Genomic DNA, 21,813 nt, shown 5'->3' with positions numbered 1-21,813 from the left:
ACATTTCTGTCCTCTCTAAAATCCTCTCTATGTTCTGCAGCATCCAAAATGGCACATTGTGATCACGGCACGCCACAGCAAATGTTGTGGCTTGCATTAATGAAATGACGAATATTGACTATGTGCCGACTTCCTTTCTTTCTTCTTTGTTTAATCACAGTGCTGAAAGATCCCAAGTGGCATTTCATCTTATCTTGTTTGAGCAGAAGGTCAGCTGAGGACTGGAAAGAGAAGGATACAGTTGAAAAATATAAAAAATACTGTCTGCATTCACTCTGTACACGGTTCTCTTCTGTGCTTCCTCTCCATACAATCATCTGTCAACTCCTGTAGTGGCATTTAATCAGCAGTATGTGATACGATTCCCCTTCGCAGTTACAAAAACACCACGGCAGACCTTAAACAACCTCGCTCGGTGAGCTGTATGAGCTAAACGCAGGGGCCAGACACCGAATGACACAAGTTCTTCACAGACACGCACTTACACTGCCTCCTCCGCAACTTGAGGAGAGAGAAAGCCAGTTGCTAGGAGACGCAGCCCCCAGTGCAAACACAGAGCCATCTGTCTGAGTAAAGAGGAGATGGTCGGGTATCTGAAAGGCTGGCACAGTCCCTGGAACAACAGTGGTGTGGAGTGCAGCCACCATCTTGTTTTTTTAAGCTCCTCCATATTGAAAGAATGCTCTTTTTGTTGCAGTGAGCCCGCATCTGGACTTTTACCTCATTCTCTATGTCAGCGTGCCGACTCGGCTGTATTTGGTAACTAAGTTGAACCTTAAATTTTATTTTTGTTTCCTTCCTAAGGGAAACGAAGTTTGGCTGTCATGCTTTCAAAATGACTAAAAAAGTGGTGACATTCAACTTGTGTGCTGTATTTTAAGTCTTTGAAAGTCATTTGAAATCCTTCTGGGAGAACTTTTTTTAAATCAAAGCCATTTTTCGTCTTTCGACCGCTCTACTCCCCATCCACTTTTTTTGTAAGAAAAGAAGCAACCTAAAGGAACAGTTCACCCAAAAATGTTAATTCAATCATCATTTACTAACCCTTAAGTTGTTCCAAGCCTGTAAACATTTCGTTGTTCTGCTGAACACAAGAAAATATATTTTGAAGAATAACGAAACAGTTCTGGGTCGCCATTGACTGCTATAACAGTGGTTAAAATCTACTATGATGGCCAATGGTGCCCCAGAACTGTTAAGTTTCCCACATTCTTTAAAATATCTTTAACAAAGAAACTTATACAGGTTTGAAACAACTTGAGGAGAGTAAACCATTTTTTTTATTTTGGGGTTCCAAATTAGCCCTTAAATTCTGGTTTCTTTAAAAAATCTACGTGTAGTTATGGTAATTACCTGAAAAGAACATCATGCAAATCGATCAATATTTCAACTTTATTGATATTTTATATCAATATTGATGGGAGTGCCACAACATCATTATCCTCATCCATTTATAAAATGCACTACAGTTGAAACGTCCTGCTAGAGTACAAAAGTAGTAAATTTGGTGTCCAGACATCAAGTTTGATAATGCTAAGATGACAATCATAATTTAAAACAAATGCAACAATTTACAGTAGGCCCTGACACACATGAAAATCAGCTGTAATGGTGAATAAATAGTTTTATACACATATATTTTTCCACATCATTTCAACAAGTAAATAATACAAATTCATAGAGAAATATAAGCTCACCTTTCGACAATCTCACATGCCACCATTTTCTGCTTCAAGCTAATAAAAAAGCAATTCCATGTTTCGGTCAACTAATTTTCTATTGGGTCTTTGGTTAATTTTGTTGACGATAAAGTGTGTTTCAGTTGTCTTGGGCACAGAGGAGCTGTCAAGAGTGGTTTGTTTTTTTAATTCTAGGAATCTAAAGGAGAGTCTGTTTACAGTCTCATCGTATTCGTCCCAAAAGACTTTACTGACAGCAAGAACACTTGGTACAAATAAACACCTTGAAACTGGGACCAGCACAAACTGTTAACATGGAGCACAGACACAAAGATGTCCAAATACAACACGTTTCTCAAACTGCTATACATTAAGGTTTACATTGACGTTAATATTCAGGGGCTGCATGTTCCCAAAGTCAATGAGATGCTTGTTACATGAAAGAGATAATTCACCAAAAATGTAAATGTATTGATTTATTTATTCATTAATAAGGTATAGATTTCTATTTTTATGAATCGGATTGATTTGTTTATCGAGTTTAACTTGCAGAGTTACTCACAGCTAGTAAAAGTGAAAGATTTCAGCAAAAATTACTTTTTGACCCACAAATTACAATTCTGTCATCATTTACTCAACTCTGAAGTTCCAAATCTGATGAACACGGAGAAAGATATTTGAAGGAATGCTTGTAACCAAACAGTTTTAGGCAATCATTGACTACCATAGCCGTAGAACGGTTTGCTTTCCAACCTGCTCCCAAATATCTTCTTTTGTGTTCAACAGAACAAAGAAATGAGCAAATCAATTTTCCCTACTATGGCAGTCGACCTACTATGGTTTTGCATTTTCCATAAAATTGTCACAGACAGCTCATATGATTCAAATCGTTATTGTAAAGAGTTTTATTACATACTTTATGTATTTGCTCAACAACTGATTTTAGTTTGTACCCACATATCGTGCAAACCATGCTTTTATGTCATATCCGGTCCCTGTCCCCATTCACTTTTATTATACAATAAAAAACTGGCCAGGATATTCTTCAATCCGTTTCCAAACAGGTTAAATAAATAATGTTTATTTAATGACCCAATTTTCATTTTTGTGTGAATTATCTCTTTAAAAGCAGGGATGATACACTTCATCTGAACCCTTCTCAGACCTCACGCAGGCTGTCATTCGTTTAAGTTGGTCCATCAGAGCCCCATTCAGAGATCTCTCCCTGCCCCTCCGTGCCTTCTGCACGTGCCAGGCCTCCACGCTGACGAAGTTGGTGCCATCATCAGCTGAATTTGTTTCAGCCTGGCAGTTTTTCCCTAACACAATGTGGAGAAATCCCTATCAGCCCTCGTGAGCCTGATCCTGCCAAACGCAGCGTGTCCTCTGAGCCCTGCCTTATGTCATATTCACGTATGAATAGAGCTGCTTATTGTAGAAGCAGTAGACCATGAGCGTGACGTGCTTTATGTGTATACAAGTATATCTGTACACCTCGTGTATGCATTCATGTTTCTCAGTGTGCTCCCACCTGTCGTGGGGCGGACACACGCACCTGCACGTGCTCTCCTCCAGACACACAAAGCCCACCCGGGGCGGCCCTCTCTTTCTCCTGATACCAGTCCGGGTGGGCACCAGGGGACGAGGTGCGTGTGTGTCAGCAGGAGATGGAGCGGTTTAAGGTTTAAGAGGGTAATGGCAAACCAAAGTCAGTCATCCACCCACGCATTCACCATCCACCCGTCATCCACTTTGACTCTCCCAGGCATCTGTTCATTCCCAGCCGTTATCCTTGATCATGTGGGCGAGTTCGATGATGAACTTCCCCTCCTTGTACTTTTGACTGCTCTCAAAGGCGTGTTCCTAGCAGGAGGGCAAGGGGAAAATAAGAGGAGAGGTATTGATCCCAGGACATTTGTGCAATGCATATTATTAGTGGATGACTATGTGGCCCCGGTGTGTCGTAACCTGCTGAAACGGTGAAACTGCTGACTGCACCTCGCAATCGTAGACAGATCAAATATATTTGCTGTAAAATACACACTTACGCAAAGCTTACAATATCAATCTAGTGCATGATAAACCAAAAAACGAATTTTTACAGTATGTTTAATTCATAATACCCAATATAAAAAAACATCTAGCTCCTCTAAAACGCTGAGCATCGCTACAACATTTAATATCCTGTTTGTCTGTATTTCTTTTTATAGCTGAAGAAGGCAGGCAGAAGAGAGCACATCGGATATCAGCAAACGGTCACTGGGTCAAGAGTTGTGGCTATAACTCAGAAATATCTGACGTGCTTATAAATATCGTGGCCACTGTGGGCGTGATGGACATGTAAATCTTTGTGTGTTGGTTTATGGGTGTCTATAATGCTCAATAATCCTGCCGTCAAGGGCGACCGGAAATCCAGCAGCACTGAGATGTGGAAAAAACAATCGGCACGCGACATCAGCGCATATTAAAAACGTGTGATTATATCTGCAAACTATCTGTGTTTCTCACTCATCTGTGTTGTCATATACACATTTCATTTTGGTTAAGATATTTGACCATGTCGGTTACTCTGGGGTTAAGGAAGCTTTGTGGAGAATAGGTCTACAAAAGAATGCTCGTCGATATAATGTCCTCTTTAACAAATGTGCTATGATGTCTTTGTGTCTGCTTGTGTTTTCTTACATATTTCCAGCCCAGCGTGGTTTTGCAGTTTTCACAGTAGATGTCTGCTACTGCGTGAAGCCCGGTGAGCAAAACCCTCTCCTCAGCAGGACCGCATCCAACATTCACCCTGAACAAACAGAGTTGTAATCAGACACAACATTGTACAGAACATGACAGTTTGACAATTGTAGAACATGACAGTGGTATACACTAACACTTGTTCACTGGAATACTTGATTCTGATTGGTCAATCGTACCTTACAGGGGTCCGATATTCCTCAAAAACAATGCATTCTGGGGTTGAGTGATCCTGGCCCATTCGTTCAAGCTATTTTAACAGTTTGATTGAAATGTTTCACATTATTAAATATTTCATATTTACTACACAGCTCTCTGGAATACTTCATTCTGTGACATTCTGAGGTATGTTATTCACCAACTGCTAATACTGATAGAACACAGTTTATGCCACAGTTCCGCTAGAGCTGTATATATCAAATTGAATCCTACGGTGTTATTATTAGAATTTCCTACAAAAATTGAAAAGCTCACGCAGTGGTATATCCATCACGTGTCATCACATGATAATGATTCCCAGGGCAGAGTTTACCAAACTCTTTTGGGACATTTTTTCGCAGAAGCTTGTGTTTTCGTTGTCCTTCTGAAACCTCGTATCTCCATATTTTGTGATTTTTTTTCATGCATCATTCTTATTAGTCATCCTTTATGCTTGTCACTGAGTTTCGCAAACCAGTAAAAAGTATTAAAAAGTGCTTGTCAAGGCTACAGTGTTTTTCTATTTCCAGTATTTGAACATACGAGCTTTCAGAAGGACTGAGTATATAAATATATGACATTATATTTAAAGGTGATTATAACCAGATTTCAGTTTAGAGCTTTGTGTCTTCTTGGCTTAGTAAACTAAGATTCTATATGCAGAAGGTTTGGATTTGTTACAAATGATGAATGAAATATTTCCACTCAATATGTTGTGTCCAATAATTCACTCATGTGCCATGTAGCCGTGTAACAAACCCCTTCATTGTAATACAAAACCCCTTCACTGTGTTTATTTAATGACCACCTCACTTGACCATCTATTCGTGCGTATGAAACATAAAATCCTCATTAACGTACCAACAAAAACAATGAAGTTAAGTGAAATAGCTTTTTAAATGAAAAACTGAAACGACTTACACAGAGTTGAACAGATACGCTCTGCCCTGACTTCCTTGAAAAGACTAAAGAGAATAAAAGAGAAGTCACACATGAGGTCACTTTCAAATCTAAAAGAGCTTTTTATTACGCTGAGCAGACCTGACCCGTGACGTTAAACGTGAAGTTCATATCTCAATGTGTTTGCGTTGTACGGTGAACAAACGTATTTGTTCCTGCCTTGTCGTCGGGCCATTAACTCACATCTGGTTAGTTACCTTGGAGATGAGCTCGTCGTGATTGGCGAGGTGTGCTCTGCAGTGGATGCAGCTGTAGGTGCGATGACAGCTGGGCAGGTACGCCTGGAAAGTTTTGGAGCGCGTCATGGTGACCATGGGCCGGGTCGGCGGGCGGTGCAAGAAGGGGCTGCCGGCCCAGGTCGGCTCACAGGGGAAGCACCGCAACACACAGGTGAGGGCCGTGGTGGGGCGGAGTGGGAGGTATACACCTGTAAACACACAAAGAAATATACTGGGATGAGATATCTTCCTTAAGCAGGTGCAATGTGCAAAGTGCCTATTTTACAATTTCAAATTGAACCTTTTCAAATCCAGAGTAATGTACAGATTGTGAATACACTGGATGTGCACCCTAACAACCGTCCATTTTCTTCTATGAAAATCTAGTTATTAAATATCTGTTTAATGCCACTAGTGAGATGACACACTTTACCTTTCAAAATGTCTATCGGTGAGCACATGTGTTTGAGCGCAGCAGTCTGATACTGCTTTGTTACTTGACTCACTTCATTTAGTAGGCTTAGTTTGTAGTGGCAGAGGAGAGCACTTCTTAAGACCTCTGAGAAAAAGCAGCTTTTATGTTCTTTGTGTTGTTTCCAAGCCAAAGCGTGGGGCTGGAGTATAAAGAATCTACTGATAGGCCAGAAGCAATTACCCACACCAACACACAGCCGTCGACGGGGCAAACACACATCCACAAATAAACTCGCATTTCGGTGACCCACTCTCGCCCCGTCTCCACACCCTGATCGTGAGAGGGTATTTCAGGGATCAAAGATGTCACGATGAGAAGACTCAGAATAAAGTGTACAAAAACACTGGATGAAAATGTACATAAAAATGTATGCATTTATTTAAGTTGTATACATGTTTAACCCAATAAGAAGATATGCATATAGACTATGGAAACACATTTACTGCTTTCGTCTCTGTATTGCATTTAGCTTGAAATTTAAGACCATTTTGTCTATGAATCTCAATTTGTGGTAAGAGTGGATTACTAATGGTGTAGTCGTAGCCTACTCTAGAGTCTTGAACATTCGAGGTTTCATTTTCAAGTGATAGTTCACCCGAAATTGAAAATTCTATCATCGTTTAAGATATTTTGGATAAGCTTGTTAACCAAACAACGGCGGTACACATAGATTTTTGTGTCTATTCAAAAGAAGTCAATGGGAACCAATGTGGTTTGGTTACCAACATTTTTATGAAGATGAGTCAATTATGACAGAATTGTCTTTTTTGGGTGAACTTTCACTTTAAAAAAACACTAACTGGTCCAAACCCGTTCTGAAAATAAAACCATCTTAGACCAGCATAAATCGGTCCTATACTGGTGCAGGTTGGCAGACTATAAAGTTGTGACTTTCTGCTGAATCTGTTTGCCGGTTAAGCTATTGGATCCAGGGTTGTACAGTATACATATATGTTGCATATGCTACAAAAAATCGGTCTGTGCTAAGAAAATAGTGTAGCATGCGTGTCGATACAGTTTGGCAGGTGCATTAGAAAGAGCGGCTTGTTTGTGTGAGGTGCGTTTGTCATTGTGCTTGTTTGTGTGTGAGGTTAACTAATGGCACACCACTATCACAAAAGCGGAATTCTACAATTTAAATATGTAATTGCTTGTTATGCGTGTCTGTCGGTGAATGAGTTGCAAACATGTTACAACCGTGACACTCGTGGATTTGTCTGTATCTCACTATACGAGGACATGAACACATGAACTTCATCCACAGAGTTGTTCTAAGTTTATTTTACCAGCATTTCACTGTTTGTGTGAAGCTACTGCCAAACACACTGAAGCTCAAGCCTCTTTGCGACCAACTGCTTAAAATTATAAAAAATGTACTTGTAAGAAATGCATAAACTGTAGTAAACAGTGTAGTACACTTTAATATTTACTATAGTAGGGTTAAAATACACTATAGTCCACAATCATTTTACTGTAGTAAATACTATGTTTTACTAGACAGTAGTATTTCGCCATAAAAGTACTGTAAAATATTGAAAATACAGAATTAAAAAGGATTTGGTAAAAACTGAAACCATACGGCCCTAATTTATCCATTTGTATAACGATAATGTCCTTTTTCAGTTACGTGTCTATTTAGGTGATGACCTGAACTTGTCATTTTTTAAAAGATGATAACAGATGCATTCTTGTGCTAAAACAGTTTGGCCTGTGCTACAAAACTTAAAAACTTTGACGCTCCGGCTATGTGCAAAAACAAATGCAATGCTAATCCTGCAACAGGGTACATGGAACTTTGGGGAAATTGGCTGCTTGTTCCACAAATGTCTAAATCTCGAATCTACCTTTTCGTGTTTTGTAATATACTGTTAAACCCAAGCATGTATTTAGAGGAAAATTTGCGTTTGCCTTCTTTCCTAGTCAGCTGCAAATTGAATCCAGGTTTCGTATTGCCGTAACAGGAGGATCAATAAAAACAAAGAGAGAGAGAGAGAGAGATCCTCAGTATGGTTTCATCATGCAGGCAAAAGGAATCAGCCGAGCTCTGATCCGTGAACAGTTATGAACCATCAGGCACAACTGGTTTAAACGCTGACCGCTGATCCAAAACATGAACTTTGCCACAGATCACGAAAGGGCACCAAACAAGGAGTTGAGTGATGTTTGTACCCTAACCAAGAGCAGACAATATCTGATCTAAGCACATTTACAGATCGATGTTCCTTATGACATCACTAAAAGACAGGTGTAGGTACATGGGAATTGGCTATAGAAATAAAAGATCAACATTTTAGTGGTGCTGACACAAGGAACGGCATAACGATTGCTTATATTTAGGATTAGAGAATTGAGTAATATTAAGTATTAAACACAAAATGCGTAACAACACACTAAAAGACACTTAAAACTCCTTCACAAATGCATAGCAAACCACTGGAGACCACCCACAACATCCTAACATTATGCCAGAAAGTTCTGCATGGCACAGAACATTCTTTTTCATTTTTAACACTTTTAAAGGGACAGTTCACCCAAAAATGAAAATTCTGTAATCATTTTCTCACCCTCGTGTCATCCCAAACCTGTACGACTTTTGTGCAGAACACAAAAGATGATATTTTGAAGAATGTTGGTAACCCAACAACGGCGGTACCTATTCATTCTATTGTCTGGACACAAAAGTTAACCAATGTAAGTGAATGGGTACCCCCGATACCAACCGTTCCATCCTTGGGACTGTTTTCTGCAGAACACAAAAGAACGTTTACAACCAAACAACACTGGATCCTATAGACCTCCTATAGAAAACCATTTCTTTCCTTATGTAACGGGAGCAGAGCTGATGGGGTTAACACCAGCAACAGAAAAGAGGGGAATAAGTGTGTCCTTGTGTTGTGTCCCATCTTTAACATGACTTTTACAACACCCCGGCCACACACACCCCTCTGGTTAAACGATGTAAAGTAGGACAATGCTATAATGCAGTATGATGTCACAGCACATGCAATCTCCGAGCGGTTCGTGAAAATTTCAATCAGATTTGATAAGTCTCCCTATTCGATCGCATTAGATCCATTTTGCATTCACGTATGCAGTTTATCACGCGCAGACAGTTACTTCGTATAATGCAACAAGAACAAGCGTAAGACCTGAATGTTTGATGTTGATGAATGTTATCTCTACATTGTATTGAATCGTGTTTTCTGAAATCACTTCTGTCAGCACAACCTCCTGAAGGGGTCCAGTAGGCATGTAAGAGACCGGAAAACCGATTACCGATTCAAACAATTTTTCAAGTTTCGTGAAATAACTCGGTTAAAATGTTTTGCTGTTTTTGATACCCAATGCACTGATAACAGACGGTGTGTGGGCCATGGGTTCAGCCACACTGCCCTATTGCCACTTATTCTGGGCATCCCAAGCACCCTATTGAACCTAGCACACCGTCCTACATCACTGCACCTTCAAGGCTCTATAAAACTTGACTTGTTGAAATGTGCCACTTTAACAGGTGTCTAACTAACCCAACTACCCAATACTGCAATAACTCAAGTAGTATTTATGTATTTCACTAGAACAGACACTATAAGTTTTCAATACTGCACAGTCTATGCAGCACATAAGGATCTGCAATGTCAAATTTATGACGCAGGCTTTACTGCAGTGGTCAACAATGCTTGCAGTAATGCACAAATGTGTTTATTTCGTACCGATGGCACGCGAACAGAACGATTAAAGAGAGAACTGTCAAATATGACACATTATGTCACGGTTAAAGCGCTGCGGTAAAGCTGCTGAGCAGATGCTCGGGGCGCGGGAACGCGCGTGGAGGTGTGAGATAAACAAGCTCCACTGCGGACCCGCATCACATCACCCTGTCCAAAACAGAGCATCTCCGGTCACACAAAGCCTCCCTCGTGACCAGACGCACTCATTCAAACGCACCATTGTTGGCATTTAGACCAAAGTTTCAAATTTGGCTACTTTTTAAACATCGCTCGCCTACCTTTGAAAAGAAGAAAACGGGCTTTGTGAAGCGAACGCGCGTCCTCCTCCTCCGCGGTTCAAGTGAATCGGGATTCACGTCAAGCTTTGCATGCGCATTCCTATCACGGAAATGTCCCGCTCGTGTTCTTTTCACGGCCAGCGTGGACGCGGTGTATATAAACCAGCGCGTGAAGCAAGTTTCGCCCGGGCACGGAGACACTGTGCATCACCTACGGGAGAAATGACAAGTGCTTCCGCCAATCACCGAGACGCAGATGCATGGCAACAATTCGCTGATTGGCCGTAGTGGGTAAAATCGACCAATCATATCGTGTGCGGTTGTCTACCTGCGACTAGTTGAAGAGTTTATTACCGAACGACCAAAACAGTTAGTTTACTCGATCCGTATGAGGTAAGCGCGATATATACTGAACACCATACCGCGATTAAATGCCTTTATCGCGGTATAGTATCCTCTTTAAGAAGCATTCTAATGTTTCTATATACGTACATTAGGATAATATTAGGTCTTATGTGGCAGTATCAGTTAAACCTTGAAAAACAGAAAGTTAAACTTGTTTTTAAACCTGTACATGAGTGTTTATACATATATATTTTTATTAAAACGGTTATATTTCGTAAAATACATGTAGCCTTCGTGGTTCTAGGCATTATGATCGAGCGCCATCTTCTGGTCAAAATGACTACTTTTGTTACACTTGTACATGGTGTTTCATGATGGTATTTATTTGCGTTAAGAGCACGTAAATACAAAATAACAACACGAAGCACGAAAGAGTGAATCCAATTAATGTAGAACATATTTAATGGCGGTATATTCACAAGTTCAAACGGAAGTGTGCTACTGAAATTCAGAGGCAAACCAAGTACCTTGTGCCGTAACGGAATTACAGTACAGCAATTAAACATTACAAAGAATACACTGGGTTCATACACAAACTAATGCTTATTTTGTGTAAAAGAAAAGTGACGAAGAACACCAACAAATCACAGCACAAAAAGGCAACAGAGATACTCGGTACGGTATGTGTCCATTTCACAAAACAGATAAACACTTATATTTACAACCATCACTTATATCCATAACCATTGAAAAATGAGTTGAAATGTGTCCGGCGTTCTACAGAGGTTTTGTGAAGAGTCATGTACCACTTTTCTTTTTGATAGTAAAACCTTTGATTGCTCTAAAAACGTCAGAACATTTGATCTGATCTCCAGGTTTCGTCTTTGTTTGTGACCCAGTAACACTAATGTCCTTCTTTCAAAAAGTATACACCAACAAATTTGGCCACACTTAGGCCTAACTGAATATATATTTCCTATGATCTTAAAAAATATATTATTATCCAAATGCTTCTGCTTATATATGTATCCAAATATATTTGTTCATCATTTATTTGACTCGAAAGCGGATTCATTATTGTCTTGATGTTGTTTGCAATATAGCCTGTCAGACAGGGTGTTATGTTGTTTTTCTTATATCTGCTCACTCTTTGGCAGGTATTTCGTTAGTATCCCCCTTTTTGTTCATGCAGTTATAACTGCTTTATAATGCATTTGTAAATTACTAATTAATAAACATTTATAAATGCTTCATAAAGGGTACCTTAATGTAAAGTGTTACCGAAATTAAAAACCTGCAATAAACAACAAGAAATCGGTGTCTTACCAATTCCACAATGTACCCCCAAGAAATAAATTCAGTAACTTCAGTCTTGTCATTTAAGCATTTTTTTAGAAAATTCAGACAATCATTCAAATGACACTCATAACATTCCTAACATTACCATAAGATTTACATTATAATTCATCATAACTCCAGACACATTCAGCGTTCTCAGTTTTTTTAAAGCTACAGACTATATTCATGATGTCCAGTGTGCTTTAAAGGAATTCCAAAACCGAAACTCTGAAGAATCTTTGACAGAAGAAGAAACTTTGAATTCCATGAAAAAAACAATGAAAGAGGAGTTTGAGCCTCAAAAATGCTCACGTCATACTAGTATGTGGCGCTTTTGTGTTATTTTTAAGCCTGAAAATTACAGTCCCCATACAGTGTAGCCTCATGGAAAAGGAGTGACAAGCACATTACATTCCTCAAAGTGTCATCTGAATATCATACAGGTATGGAACAACATGAGGATAAGTAAATGATGAAAATGATAAAAATATTTGGGTCTTGGTTTTGATTGCAGAAGAATACCGAACTAATAGCTGCCCTTACTTACACACTCGCTGGCATAAACAAAGAATGTTGGGTCCATTAAAAACCAATTTGGCCAAAGATCTGCGTGTTCACTTTAACCGTCAAGTCTTATTTCAGACTTGCAGTGTAGTTGTTTTTCTCCATGAACTCCTTCAGCTTGGTGGGATAGTCTGTCATAATCCCTGTAGCCCCAAGGTCAAAGGCACGTTTAAAGTCCTCCTCATCGTTTAACACCCAAACATACACCTGTGGTATAAAAGGGAAAAAACAGCACAATGTCACATGACGACGTTCCCCTCCAGAGGGAAATTCCTTTCAAAGCTCCTGCCATCTGCTCATGCACATCATAGTCCTCTAATGCTATGGTTACCCATAAAGCACATGTTGTGTTTGACCTGAACTTTTTGGAGTACCTGTATTCCTCTGCCTTTCAGATGATCGAATAGAGCTTTTCTCATGAGAAGCCTGAAAATACATGCACATTTTCATTTAACATTCTACTTTGTGATGTTTAACTCCTTTAAAAAAATGACAACACATTGAATGAGATTGGTGACTTAAGATTATGCAAACACTATTACAACTTGCAAGCAGCAACATAACAGACTTTCCTATAAGAAACCCCAGCCGTAAATATTTGGTTGAACGATGTGCCCAGTGTGTACATAAACTCACATGTCTGCCAGCCATGTTATGAAACGCTGACTTCTGGTCTGACGCTCGGGGTCTCGGAGTCTACAAGACAGAAAAAATGATCACTTCTCAAAAAATCTTTACAGCAAGCTTCTGGCAAAATAACTCATTTAAAAGATCAACTATAGACTCAAGTCTAGAGAGATATTGGTAGTTGCCAATCAAAAGAATAAGAAATTCTTGCATCATTTACTACCCCCTTGTCATTACAAATCCGTCTGACTTTCTTTCTTCTGCAGAACACAAAAGAAGATATTTTGAAGAATGTTGGTAACCAAACAACATTGGACCCAATTGACTTCCATTGTATTTACAAAAAAACACTTCTCAAAATATCTTATTTTGTGATCCACAGAGGAAAACGTTAGATACAACATGTTTGGAATCACGTGGAGCTTAGAAAAAGTTTCTGTCATTGAATTATTTTGGGGCACCTGGTCACGTTCAGACCAAACTAATACTTTTCCTGTGGAGCTGTAAATCAATCTCTGTGTTTTGTAGAATGTCAGTGTATTTTGGCTTGGCATTCTCCATCCTATGTGTTGCTTAGCATCTAGTGTAGCCTAAATCTGAAAAGGTTGTTTGCTGTTGTTACAGCGTTCCTTACTTTGAGACAATGGAAGGCATAGGTATCTCCAGGAACTGCTCTTTGAGTGGGACGAAGGGCAAAAGGCCTGTGTAGAAAAGACCCAATAACATCAGAACTCTTGGCAAGCTGAACAAAAGTGGGATTCGTGGATTCTACAAAAGAAATAGAAAACATCAGTCAAACTGTCCACAGTGATGTAGTTCAGACTCAGTGTGCCTATCGATTTTACCTCTTTGAAACATTTCTTAACAATTTCGTTGCTTGAGTTTCCCCAAACAGTCAGATGCTCCCTGTCATACTGGATGACCAGCTCAGACACCTGAAGGAGAAGGTGAAACTTTATCAGTCAAACAATTTGCTTCTGGCAGACTCATCCTGCTGACTGTGACTATTTAAGCAGTGACAAACAGCTGCACAGACAGGAATCAAGGGCATGAAACAAGAGTCTCACACACACCCACCTTCTTGATGAGTGTGTCATTGTTGACCTTGATATCAATGTTTACAGGGGTACTCGGGAACGCTTCCAACACGTCTTTTAGCAGAGGGATGCGTTTGTCATCTCCTCCTTCACAGAAGCACTCTGAAATATATGAGGAATATGATGTTATGCATTTGGACAGAGTTACCTTTGTATATTTGCCGAACGTGAACTCCTTACCTCGCTTGAAAGTCACCCCGAGCTTACAAAGGTAAGGTGGAAGATCCTGAAAATACAAACACACATTTCTTGCATAAATAACTAGCATTATAGTTTCGCACCGGCAACTGCAATTATTTGGCAGAGATGTTTGAAGTCTGTTCACTCACAGCATAAGCCACATCAGAGATGTACGCGTTGATGCCGGTCGACCTCTTCAGGTTGGAATCGTGCAGTACAACCACTTGCTCATCTCTGGTCAAATGACAGTCCAATTCCAACATGTCAGTGCCTAGTTTGACAGCACTGAGTAGGGTGTAGGCAAATAAGAAAGAAACAGAGATAAGCAAAGACAGCATTTGCTCATTTAATCATCAACCTAAGATACCTTTCAGCATGTGGGAAAGGAAGTGTGTATAGACGGTTTCATCGGATGCACACGCCTGGCCGAAGTTAACTTCTGGTCTGGGTTTGTTTTTCGGTCTGGCTAGTGGCAAATAAAATTGTATTTATATCTAATTTCATTCATATTAATTAGGGGTGTAACGGTCCGTGTATTCGCACCAATCATTCGAAATATAGTCATCATTCCTATGCCCTATACTCTATTTTATATATATTAGTGTTCGTATATTATATAGCATATTTTTTATATAAAATGTATGTTTATTTGCAAACAGTTTTATACTTAAGTTATGCTATTAAAACAGCGACATCTGCTAAAATACTTTACACAACTTTTAAAATCTGAACAGATTTAAAAAAAACAGGGCATCACACACTACGCTATAAAATCTGCAGAAAGAGCGCAGACTTTCTGCAACAAGTCCTAACTAAAAATCTGGGCAAAATCTGAGCAAAAGTCTTAAGGCACATGATCTGCAAATAAGACACAACCAATATCGAATAGCTGCAGATAAGGAATCAATTGGCATGAAGAAACTCACTGCCCGAAGGCTGCCATTGTGTTCTCCAAGTTCTCACCAGCACCTGGAAATGAAGAAACAACGTATTAGGACAAAATTGTGTCATTTAGCATTTCTTTACTTTTACTTCAAACGTTGCTTTTGTAGAATCTCTTAAATCCCCGAAAATGCCTTAAGTAGATATATACATATACTGTAGCACACACTGTTGTGTTTCAGGGTTCACAGTCCAAGCATTGTGTTTTCAATAAAACCCTGTCACTGTTATGTTTCAACATGCACAATACAAGACTGTGACCGTAACGTGTTAAACATGTAAAATGCTATATTGATGCCATGCATAGCAAAATCTAATATTTTCAAGAAAGACAAGTAGCTTGAAATGTATACTTTTATAAAATTAACTTTCAATAAACCTTATTGGGAATTGCTGTAACCCAATAAGGTTAATTTAGTGCACTGGCTGTCACAAACCCAAGTGAGCAACCTACCTAGACCGTACTGTTGGTCACGAACCACGGTAAAGTTTGTTTGACGTTTGACACTCATTAGACATTCGGTTTCATACAATTTAACTCTTTGCGCCTGTAATGTTTTGAGAAATGGGGTCATATTAGAGTTAATTCGGATAATATGGGAAATCTTTTGCAATTTTGACCTTTGTGATTTATTTCGATATCTATCTAACACATTCGATCAACACATTATACTTTTCTGAAATCCCTAAGATGTTTTCTAACCACAACAGAAGAAAGAATGTAGATACTATACCCAGAGGAGACAAGCCACACCTATTAGTGTTTTGGTGCCCAGATAATCTGGAACATGTATATTAAACCTAAAATGCCTATTAATTTATGCATGCCAATCACAAAATCGCCAATTTTTAAAAAGCATTATGAAAAAATGACAAAGAAAAAGTACAGAAATCTCAAAAGGAAAATGCATATTCCAATATTTCTGTCTTTACACAAGATTAACAATCTACTGTGTTAATTCATTTCAATTCAATTAAAACTATTAAAATCTTTAACGTTGTATTAACAATAAAAAATCAACTACAATTAAGCAACGCTAAGCAACAAAATTGATTAACAGATTATTCATTCGGTTATTCAAATTCTCCATTAAAATTGTGGCTACTCGGGGAACAAACACTCCTTGCAAGCGAGAGAGACCCATCATCATCCATCTAATGTTATAACCTCCAGTAGTCCACATTAACACCCATTTCTCATTAGGGCATATATAAGCCCTTGTCATTGGATTTCTAAAGTCCCTAAAAGCACGTTTCCCCCATTTGAAGATTGTCCCAGACTACCCAAAGCATGCTGTCCCGCTTTCTCAATCACATGTGACAATGTTGGACAACACAAAGGGTTTGAAAGCAAAACTAAAACATATTTTGTTGCTAGAATAGATCACAAACATTATTTGACAGTAATAAGGAATATTGTCTTATTTTTTGACAGATGAATGTCCTTAACATTACTTCAGTCAGAATCCTATGTCACTGACCTTCGTGCAATTCCAGGGGAGCGTCTTGATTAACAAGTGCCCCGCCCATTTCTGTGCAATCACCACATGAAGTCATGTGATTTCAGTCACATGACATCCATGCTTAAAATACAGTAAAAGTCCTGATGACTAAACTTCAATAGAATTCACCCTAATTCACCCTAAAAACATGTTTTGAGAAAATGACAGCGTTATTTGACCTTGGATGCATTTAAACATGTTTTTGGGGACTCAAATACAATATTAGCACACTTAAAAATAGAACATAATGGGCTCCTTAAATATATAAAATGCTTATTTCAAAATACGGAGCCTTGTGCAATAACAGGCATGTTTTTCTGAACATTTTAGTACTGGTTTTAGCATAATGTCATGTAGTTAAATTGTTAATTTATATATATATTTTAGATAGAAATTAAGCCCTTTGAAGGGCATATATATTATGTCACGGCTAGTCAACTGGCGCCACCAATGCCCTTGAAAGTAACTGCAGGAAGAGCACTACACTATGTGAACTGTTGTCTCAGATAAGGGAAAAACGATGTTGTTTTTATTACTGCGTTCATTATGTATGAACAGCTATATTTACGAAAAATAGCTGTTCATCTCCCTCCAGAACTTGCTCTTCAAATGATCTGCCATTCTAAGTGCGTGGGGCACATGAATGCAATTGAATTAAACCGCGGTTAGGCACGATAGCTCATACGAGAGCGATGAGTGCATTTGACTTACAGAGGATGCAATGACTAAACAAAATCTTAATTCCTCCGTATTGAGACATTAAACGCCTGTTGTCCACTCACCGCCGCGGTGTGAGATGTGTCTGCTGCGGAAATTCTCTCTCTTTTTCCGACGAAGCAGTGTCGGGCACTTCAGCAGTAACGCGGAGGTGAGCACATATCCGGTAACCGTGGATATAACATAAACCGCGGCGCTCATTTTGGCCCGTGTGAATCAGACAAGTCCGGCGAACTCTGTAAACCGACTATGTAAACACAAGTTCATTGACAAGCGGCGTGAAATGCGACAGTGTCTGGTTGCTGAAGCCGACACACACACCAGCCGGTTTCACCTAGCACCGCTGGACAGCCATTGCACTTTATCGGCGAGCAGAAGGAATCCAATGGATGTAAATGAGCTATCCGTGAGATTAGATACCGCTGTTGTTGCACCGTCAGGCATTTCAATGTGGTCCAATGTTTCCTTACAGGCCATTCCCCACTTATTGCTCGAGTCTATCACAACAGTGACAGCGACGCGCATGCGCACTAGAGCGACCTCATGACACGAATGAACGCAAGAGGACGCGCGTGGACAACACTTGTCAACAGATTTATACTGATTTTATTTACAAATAATTTGATGGTGCTAATTTAAAATAATTAAATGCTTTATTAGTCCTTTTTTTGTCACACAGACAAACTGAAAAGCGAAAATCAAGTATTCACATTGTGAGATCATCAGCTGTGAACTGTTGAAATGTGTGTATTGCGGAATTGTCAGTGTGGCTTTACATCTGTGGTCCTTCCAAGTGTGTCACAGGTCAGGCAGGTTGGTGTGTCAAGGTTCACTACAAAGTTCAAGTCTGTCTATTGCAATTCCTAAGAGATACGTTAGATAGACAATCAAAATGCTTCTAAAGTAAAGCTCATTTCTAACACTCTGTATTGGTTCGTAAACTTTTTCACGAAATTCTCCAGATTACATTTTTTCTTGCATTCACGACTTAACTAACTGGCCTAGATGTCGAGAGCACTCGCAACTGCCCATCGTGAATGGGACATTCAGGAGAAGGAATTTCAGCAGATTCAGGTAGGATCCTATCTTTCATGTTAAAATTGCCATATTTTTTGTTCTGTAAAGTAAATTGCAGAAATTACTTTACCATACATTTAATAGTAAAGCAGATAGTAGATTTCTGACTTTCTTCATTTGAATCTTATATGTTCACGAACAACCTTTTTGTTGAAACAAAACTTGTGTCCAGGAGACCCGTCGACTTTACATGCAGAAGTTAGATGAAGTCTCCAAGCTTCAAAAGAACTTTGTTGCCTCTGTAGCCCGACAAAAGAAGGATTTGACACAGCTATCCAAATCATTGAAGAAGTGGGTAACCTGTTTTTCCATTGAGACCACTCTTTCTGTATAGTTAAGGTTTTACGAAATGGGATAGTTGGGATAGTTACTGCTATCATTAACATAGATTTTCTCCACCCAAGATGCAATAAAAGTCTGACAGAAGAGGATAAGAACACTGACACTGTGGAGAAGGTCAAAGGTCATGTTCAGGATATGCAGAACAATTTAAATCAAATGGAGGCATTTCTTCCAAAGAAAAATGGGTATTGAACGATTACTAATAGTTGTATATATTTGTTTGGTTTGGGCTTTGTAAAGAAGTTTCTTTTTGTTTCTTTTTTCAAGGCTCTATCTTAGCCTCGTCCTTGGAAATGTAAATGTCAACCTCATGAGCAAAGAGTTGAAGTAAGCACAAGCACAAGCAAAACATTACATTTATTTATACTGTGTAGGCATATTCTGTACTCCACAGGCAATTTTTAAATGTATGGATTCGAGCACAAAAAATATTTAGTTTTGCAGTGCAAAATCTAATCTTATAGAAAATAAGTTTACTATAACATAGTTATCAGAAAATATGTAACGACAAGGAATTCCTAACATTACTTTTTTATTGTAGAGCTGAATACAAAGATGAGTACGAAAAGTTCAAGCTGTTTGTGACCATGATTCTGTTTCTGTTATCCTTCTTGTGTCGCTTCTTCATCGCCTACAGGTAAGACTTCAGCAAGTTGATGCTGGACTGCATGTCCCTCACGTCACATTGTCAGATTTCATGTGTCTGCTTCTCTTGTGTTACTGTAGAGCTGTGGATGCACTTCAGTACTTCATGTTGGTGTGGTACTATTGCACCCTGACGATCCGTGAGAGCATTCTCATCAGCAATGGGTCCAGGTCAGATCTGTCTATATGATCTGGATTTGAGGCCTCAAATTTGGAGTTGTGAATTTGGCTGCTGTTCCAAAGACCCATCTCAAAATGTATCTGCATACTTTGCTTTTTCAGGATTAAGGGCTGGTGGGTTGTCCACCATTATATTTCTGCCTTTCTGTCTGGGGTTATGCTAACCTGGTGAGTTTTATAAAAAAAATTCGATTGGCTTATTACTTATACAGCAACCGCACCGTTGCACATCTACAGACTTTTTTGGTTGCACAGATTTTTTGGGAAAGTTACAATTGGTTTGCCCTCATACAACAATTCTGCTGTATTTAGGCCAGATGGTGAATTGTATCAGTCATTCCGGAACCCTTTTCTCTCCTATTGTTTGTATCAAAGTAAGTCTTTGCATGCAAGCTCAGCTGGAACACAATGGCAACACGTTGGGTAATATTTAAAGACTTTAGAGGCAAAGTGTGACTTCTCTTTCAGGCTTTGTGCAATGTCTTCAGTACTACTATCAAAGCGGATGTCTCTACAGACTTAAAGCACTGGGAGAACGGCACAATATGGATTTGACTGTTGGTGAGGATTTTTAAATACAATACAAATTCATATACATAAAAGATTTCCACTGTATAAACACTGTTTTTGTTTACACAGAGGGATTTCAGTCATGGATGTGGCGTGGACTGACCTTTCTCCTTCCGTTTCTTTTCCTGGGTCAAGTGAGCACTTTTTGTATTTTGAAAAAATTATATTTTGTCATGGATAACTCATATGCAGTGTCATATGTATTCCATATTTCCAATGGAATTCAAAGTAATAATGAACTCTTTGTGTTGGTCAAGCCTAAATGTTGAATGTGTTACAGTTTTGGCAGCTTTGGAATAGCATATCCCTGTTCAGAATGGCTCAGCTCCCCGAGTGTAAGGAGTGGCAGGTCAGAGTTGCTTTGATCTATTTAGTAATTTTGCCTACAGCTAGTATTTTAGTTAAAACGAAACCAGTCTTAAGTAGCACGGAAACATTTTTAGTTAAAGACAAAAATACATTGTTTGGGTCAAAATTATTCATTTTTATTTTATGACAAAAATCATGAGGATATTAAGTAAAGATCATGTTCCATGAAGACATTTTGAACATTTGTAAATATATAAAGCCTTTATTTTTATGAGTGGATTGCCTGCTACAGCGCCTCCGATTAACAACTTAAAAGATTATTTGCACCCTCAGATTCCAGAGTTTTAAACTGTTGTATCTCGGCCAGATATTGTCCTAAACCATACTTGAATAGAAAGCTTAACTATTGTGCTTTCATATGATGTAAAACGCTCAATTTAAAAAAATCGACCAATAAGACTTGTTTTGTTTTGAATGACAAAATCTTTGTTTAAACCTGTGATGACATTAAATCGTTCTTTCCAGATATCCATGTGTGGTTTCTGCTTTCTGGTTCTGTTTACTGGAAACTTTTTCACCACAGTTGCAGTTGTTCGTCACAAGCTCAAGAAGGAAAAGACCAAGAGGCTGTAATTTTTCACTTTCCCTTAAAACTTGCTGTGAAAACTCTCCCATAATTTTCTACAAGTGTAGATTGTACTCAAAATTATTATTATACCAAAACTGTTATTTATACTCCCATTATCATTAAAACAGTATGAAACGTGTATGTGTTTCCTTTTAAAAAGAGTAAAGAATCTGTAAATCTTAATAAGTTCTAAAAAAATATATTGTGGTATAAAATGTAATTTACGACCTTTAATGACTTAAATATAAAAAAATGTTTTGAGTTAAAATTGATAAAGCACAATCCATTGTTTATATTTTTATGTTATATTGTTATTTATAACGTTTATTTTAGAAATAAACTGTCCCATAATTTCAAATGCAAAACGTGTTTAATCACTGTTGACTCGGCTATCATTTCAAATGTGAGATTTTTTTTTTATTAATTATTAAGTAAATTAAGTACAATTCTTCTTCTTTCATTATTATTATTC

General features: G+C 38.6%; 3 protein-coding genes across 5 annotated transcripts; 1 reads left to right on the top strand and 2 right to left on the bottom strand.

The window, feature by feature from the left end:
- Nucleotides 1–1,375: 1,375 nt before the first annotated feature.
- ypel2b (yippee-like 2b) lies at nucleotides 1,376–10,493 on the bottom strand. The gene is made up of 5 exons (XM_079480737.1): nucleotides 10,279–10,493; nucleotides 5,777–6,006; nucleotides 5,541–5,584; nucleotides 4,362–4,470; nucleotides 1,376–3,542 (listed from the first exon to the last, which is right to left on the bottom strand). The coding sequence occupies exons 2-5, from the start codon at nucleotides 5,891–5,893 to the stop codon at nucleotides 3,453–3,455; spliced, it is 360 nt and encodes a 119-aa protein (XP_079336863.1). The 5' UTR covers nucleotides 5,894–6,006; nucleotides 10,279–10,493; the 3' UTR covers nucleotides 1,376–3,452.
- Nucleotides 10,494–10,983: 490 nt separating this feature from the next.
- On the bottom strand, nucleotides 10,984–18,171 carry gdpd1 (glycerophosphodiester phosphodiesterase domain containing 1). The gene is made up of 10 exons (XM_079480736.1): nucleotides 17,656–18,171; nucleotides 15,356–15,398; nucleotides 14,579–14,714; nucleotides 14,430–14,475; nucleotides 14,230–14,351; nucleotides 13,998–14,087; nucleotides 13,787–13,920; nucleotides 13,162–13,221; nucleotides 12,900–12,951; nucleotides 10,984–12,732 (listed from the first exon to the last, which is right to left on the bottom strand). Exons 1-10 carry the CDS (start codon nucleotides 17,789–17,791, stop codon nucleotides 12,595–12,597), a joined length of 957 nt encoding a protein of 318 aa, XP_079336862.1. The 5' UTR covers nucleotides 17,792–18,171; the 3' UTR covers nucleotides 10,984–12,594.
- On the top strand, nucleotides 17,508–21,702 carry tmem120ab (transmembrane protein 120Ab). Of its 3 annotated transcripts, none has more exons than XM_079480732.1 (13): nucleotides 17,508–17,741; nucleotides 18,553–18,664; nucleotides 18,840–18,958; nucleotides 19,072–19,194; nucleotides 19,277–19,336; nucleotides 19,551–19,646; nucleotides 19,736–19,825; nucleotides 19,937–20,002; nucleotides 20,147–20,208; nucleotides 20,303–20,395; nucleotides 20,474–20,538; nucleotides 20,685–20,753; nucleotides 21,239–21,702. In XM_079480732.1, the coding sequence occupies exons 2-13, from the start codon at nucleotides 18,596–18,598 to the stop codon at nucleotides 21,344–21,346; spliced, it is 1,020 nt and encodes a 339-aa protein (XP_079336858.1). In that variant the 5' UTR covers nucleotides 17,508–17,741; nucleotides 18,553–18,595; the 3' UTR covers nucleotides 21,347–21,702. The 3 variants fall into 3 exon arrangements, with proteins under 3 accessions (XP_079336858.1, XP_079336859.1, XP_079336860.1); XM_079480733.1 differs by lacking the exon at nucleotides 17,508–17,741 and adding an exon at nucleotides 18,124–18,403; XM_079480734.1 differs by lacking the exons at nucleotides 17,508–17,741; nucleotides 19,551–19,646 and having other exon boundaries at nucleotides 18,410–18,664.
- The last annotated feature ends 111 nt before the right edge of the window (nucleotides 21,703–21,813 follow it).

The sequence above is a fragment of the Barbatula barbatula genome (genome assembly GCF_947034865.1).
Source record: "Barbatula barbatula genome assembly, chromosome: 19".
Lineage (NCBI taxonomy): Eukaryota > Metazoa > Chordata > Actinopteri > Cypriniformes > Nemacheilidae > Barbatula > Barbatula barbatula.
Note: the sequence above shows the minus strand (reverse complement) of the source record. Positions and strands in the feature narration are given on the sequence as shown.

What these genes read in the sequence shown, in the direction of transcription:
- ypel2b (XM_079480737.1), bottom strand. Translation starts at nt 5,893, where the DNA reads ATGGTCACCATGACGCGCTCCAAAACTTTCCAGGCGTACCTGCCCAGC. An exon ending in GCGTATCTGTTCAACTCTGT is followed by an intron (nt 4,471 to 5,540) that starts GTAAGTCGTTTC and finishes CTGTTTGTTCAG; the next exon opens with GGTGAATGTTGGATGCGGTC. An exon ending in CCACGCTGGGCTGGAAATAT is followed by an intron (nt 3,543 to 4,361) that starts GTAAGAAAACAC and finishes CCCTCCTGCTAG; the next exon opens with GAACACGCCTTTGAGAGCAG.
- gdpd1 (XM_079480736.1), bottom strand. Translation starts at nt 17,791, where the DNA reads ATGAGCGCCGCGGTTTATGTTATATCCACGGTTACCGGATATGTGCTC. An exon ending in ACACATCTCACACCGCGGCG is followed by an intron (nt 15,399 to 17,655) that starts GTGAGTGGACAA and finishes CTTCATTTCCAG; the next exon opens with GTGCTGGTGAGAACTTGGAG. An exon ending in ATAACATGGCTGGCAGACAT is followed by an intron (nt 12,952 to 13,161) that starts GTGAGTTTATGT and finishes ATGTATTTTCAG; the next exon opens with GCTTCTCATGAGAAAAGCTC.
- tmem120ab (XM_079480732.1), top strand. Translation starts at nt 18,596, where the DNA reads ATGTCGAGAGCACTCGCAACTGCCCATCGTGAATGGGACATTCAGGAG. An exon ending in CTATCCAAATCATTGAAGAA is followed by an intron (nt 18,959 to 19,071) that starts GTGGGTAACCTG and finishes TCTCCACCCAAG; the next exon opens with ATGCAATAAAAGTCTGACAG. An exon ending in CTCATCAGCAATGGGTCCAG is followed by an intron (nt 19,826 to 19,936) that starts GTCAGATCTGTC and finishes TTGCTTTTTCAG; the next exon opens with GATTAAGGGCTGGTGGGTTG.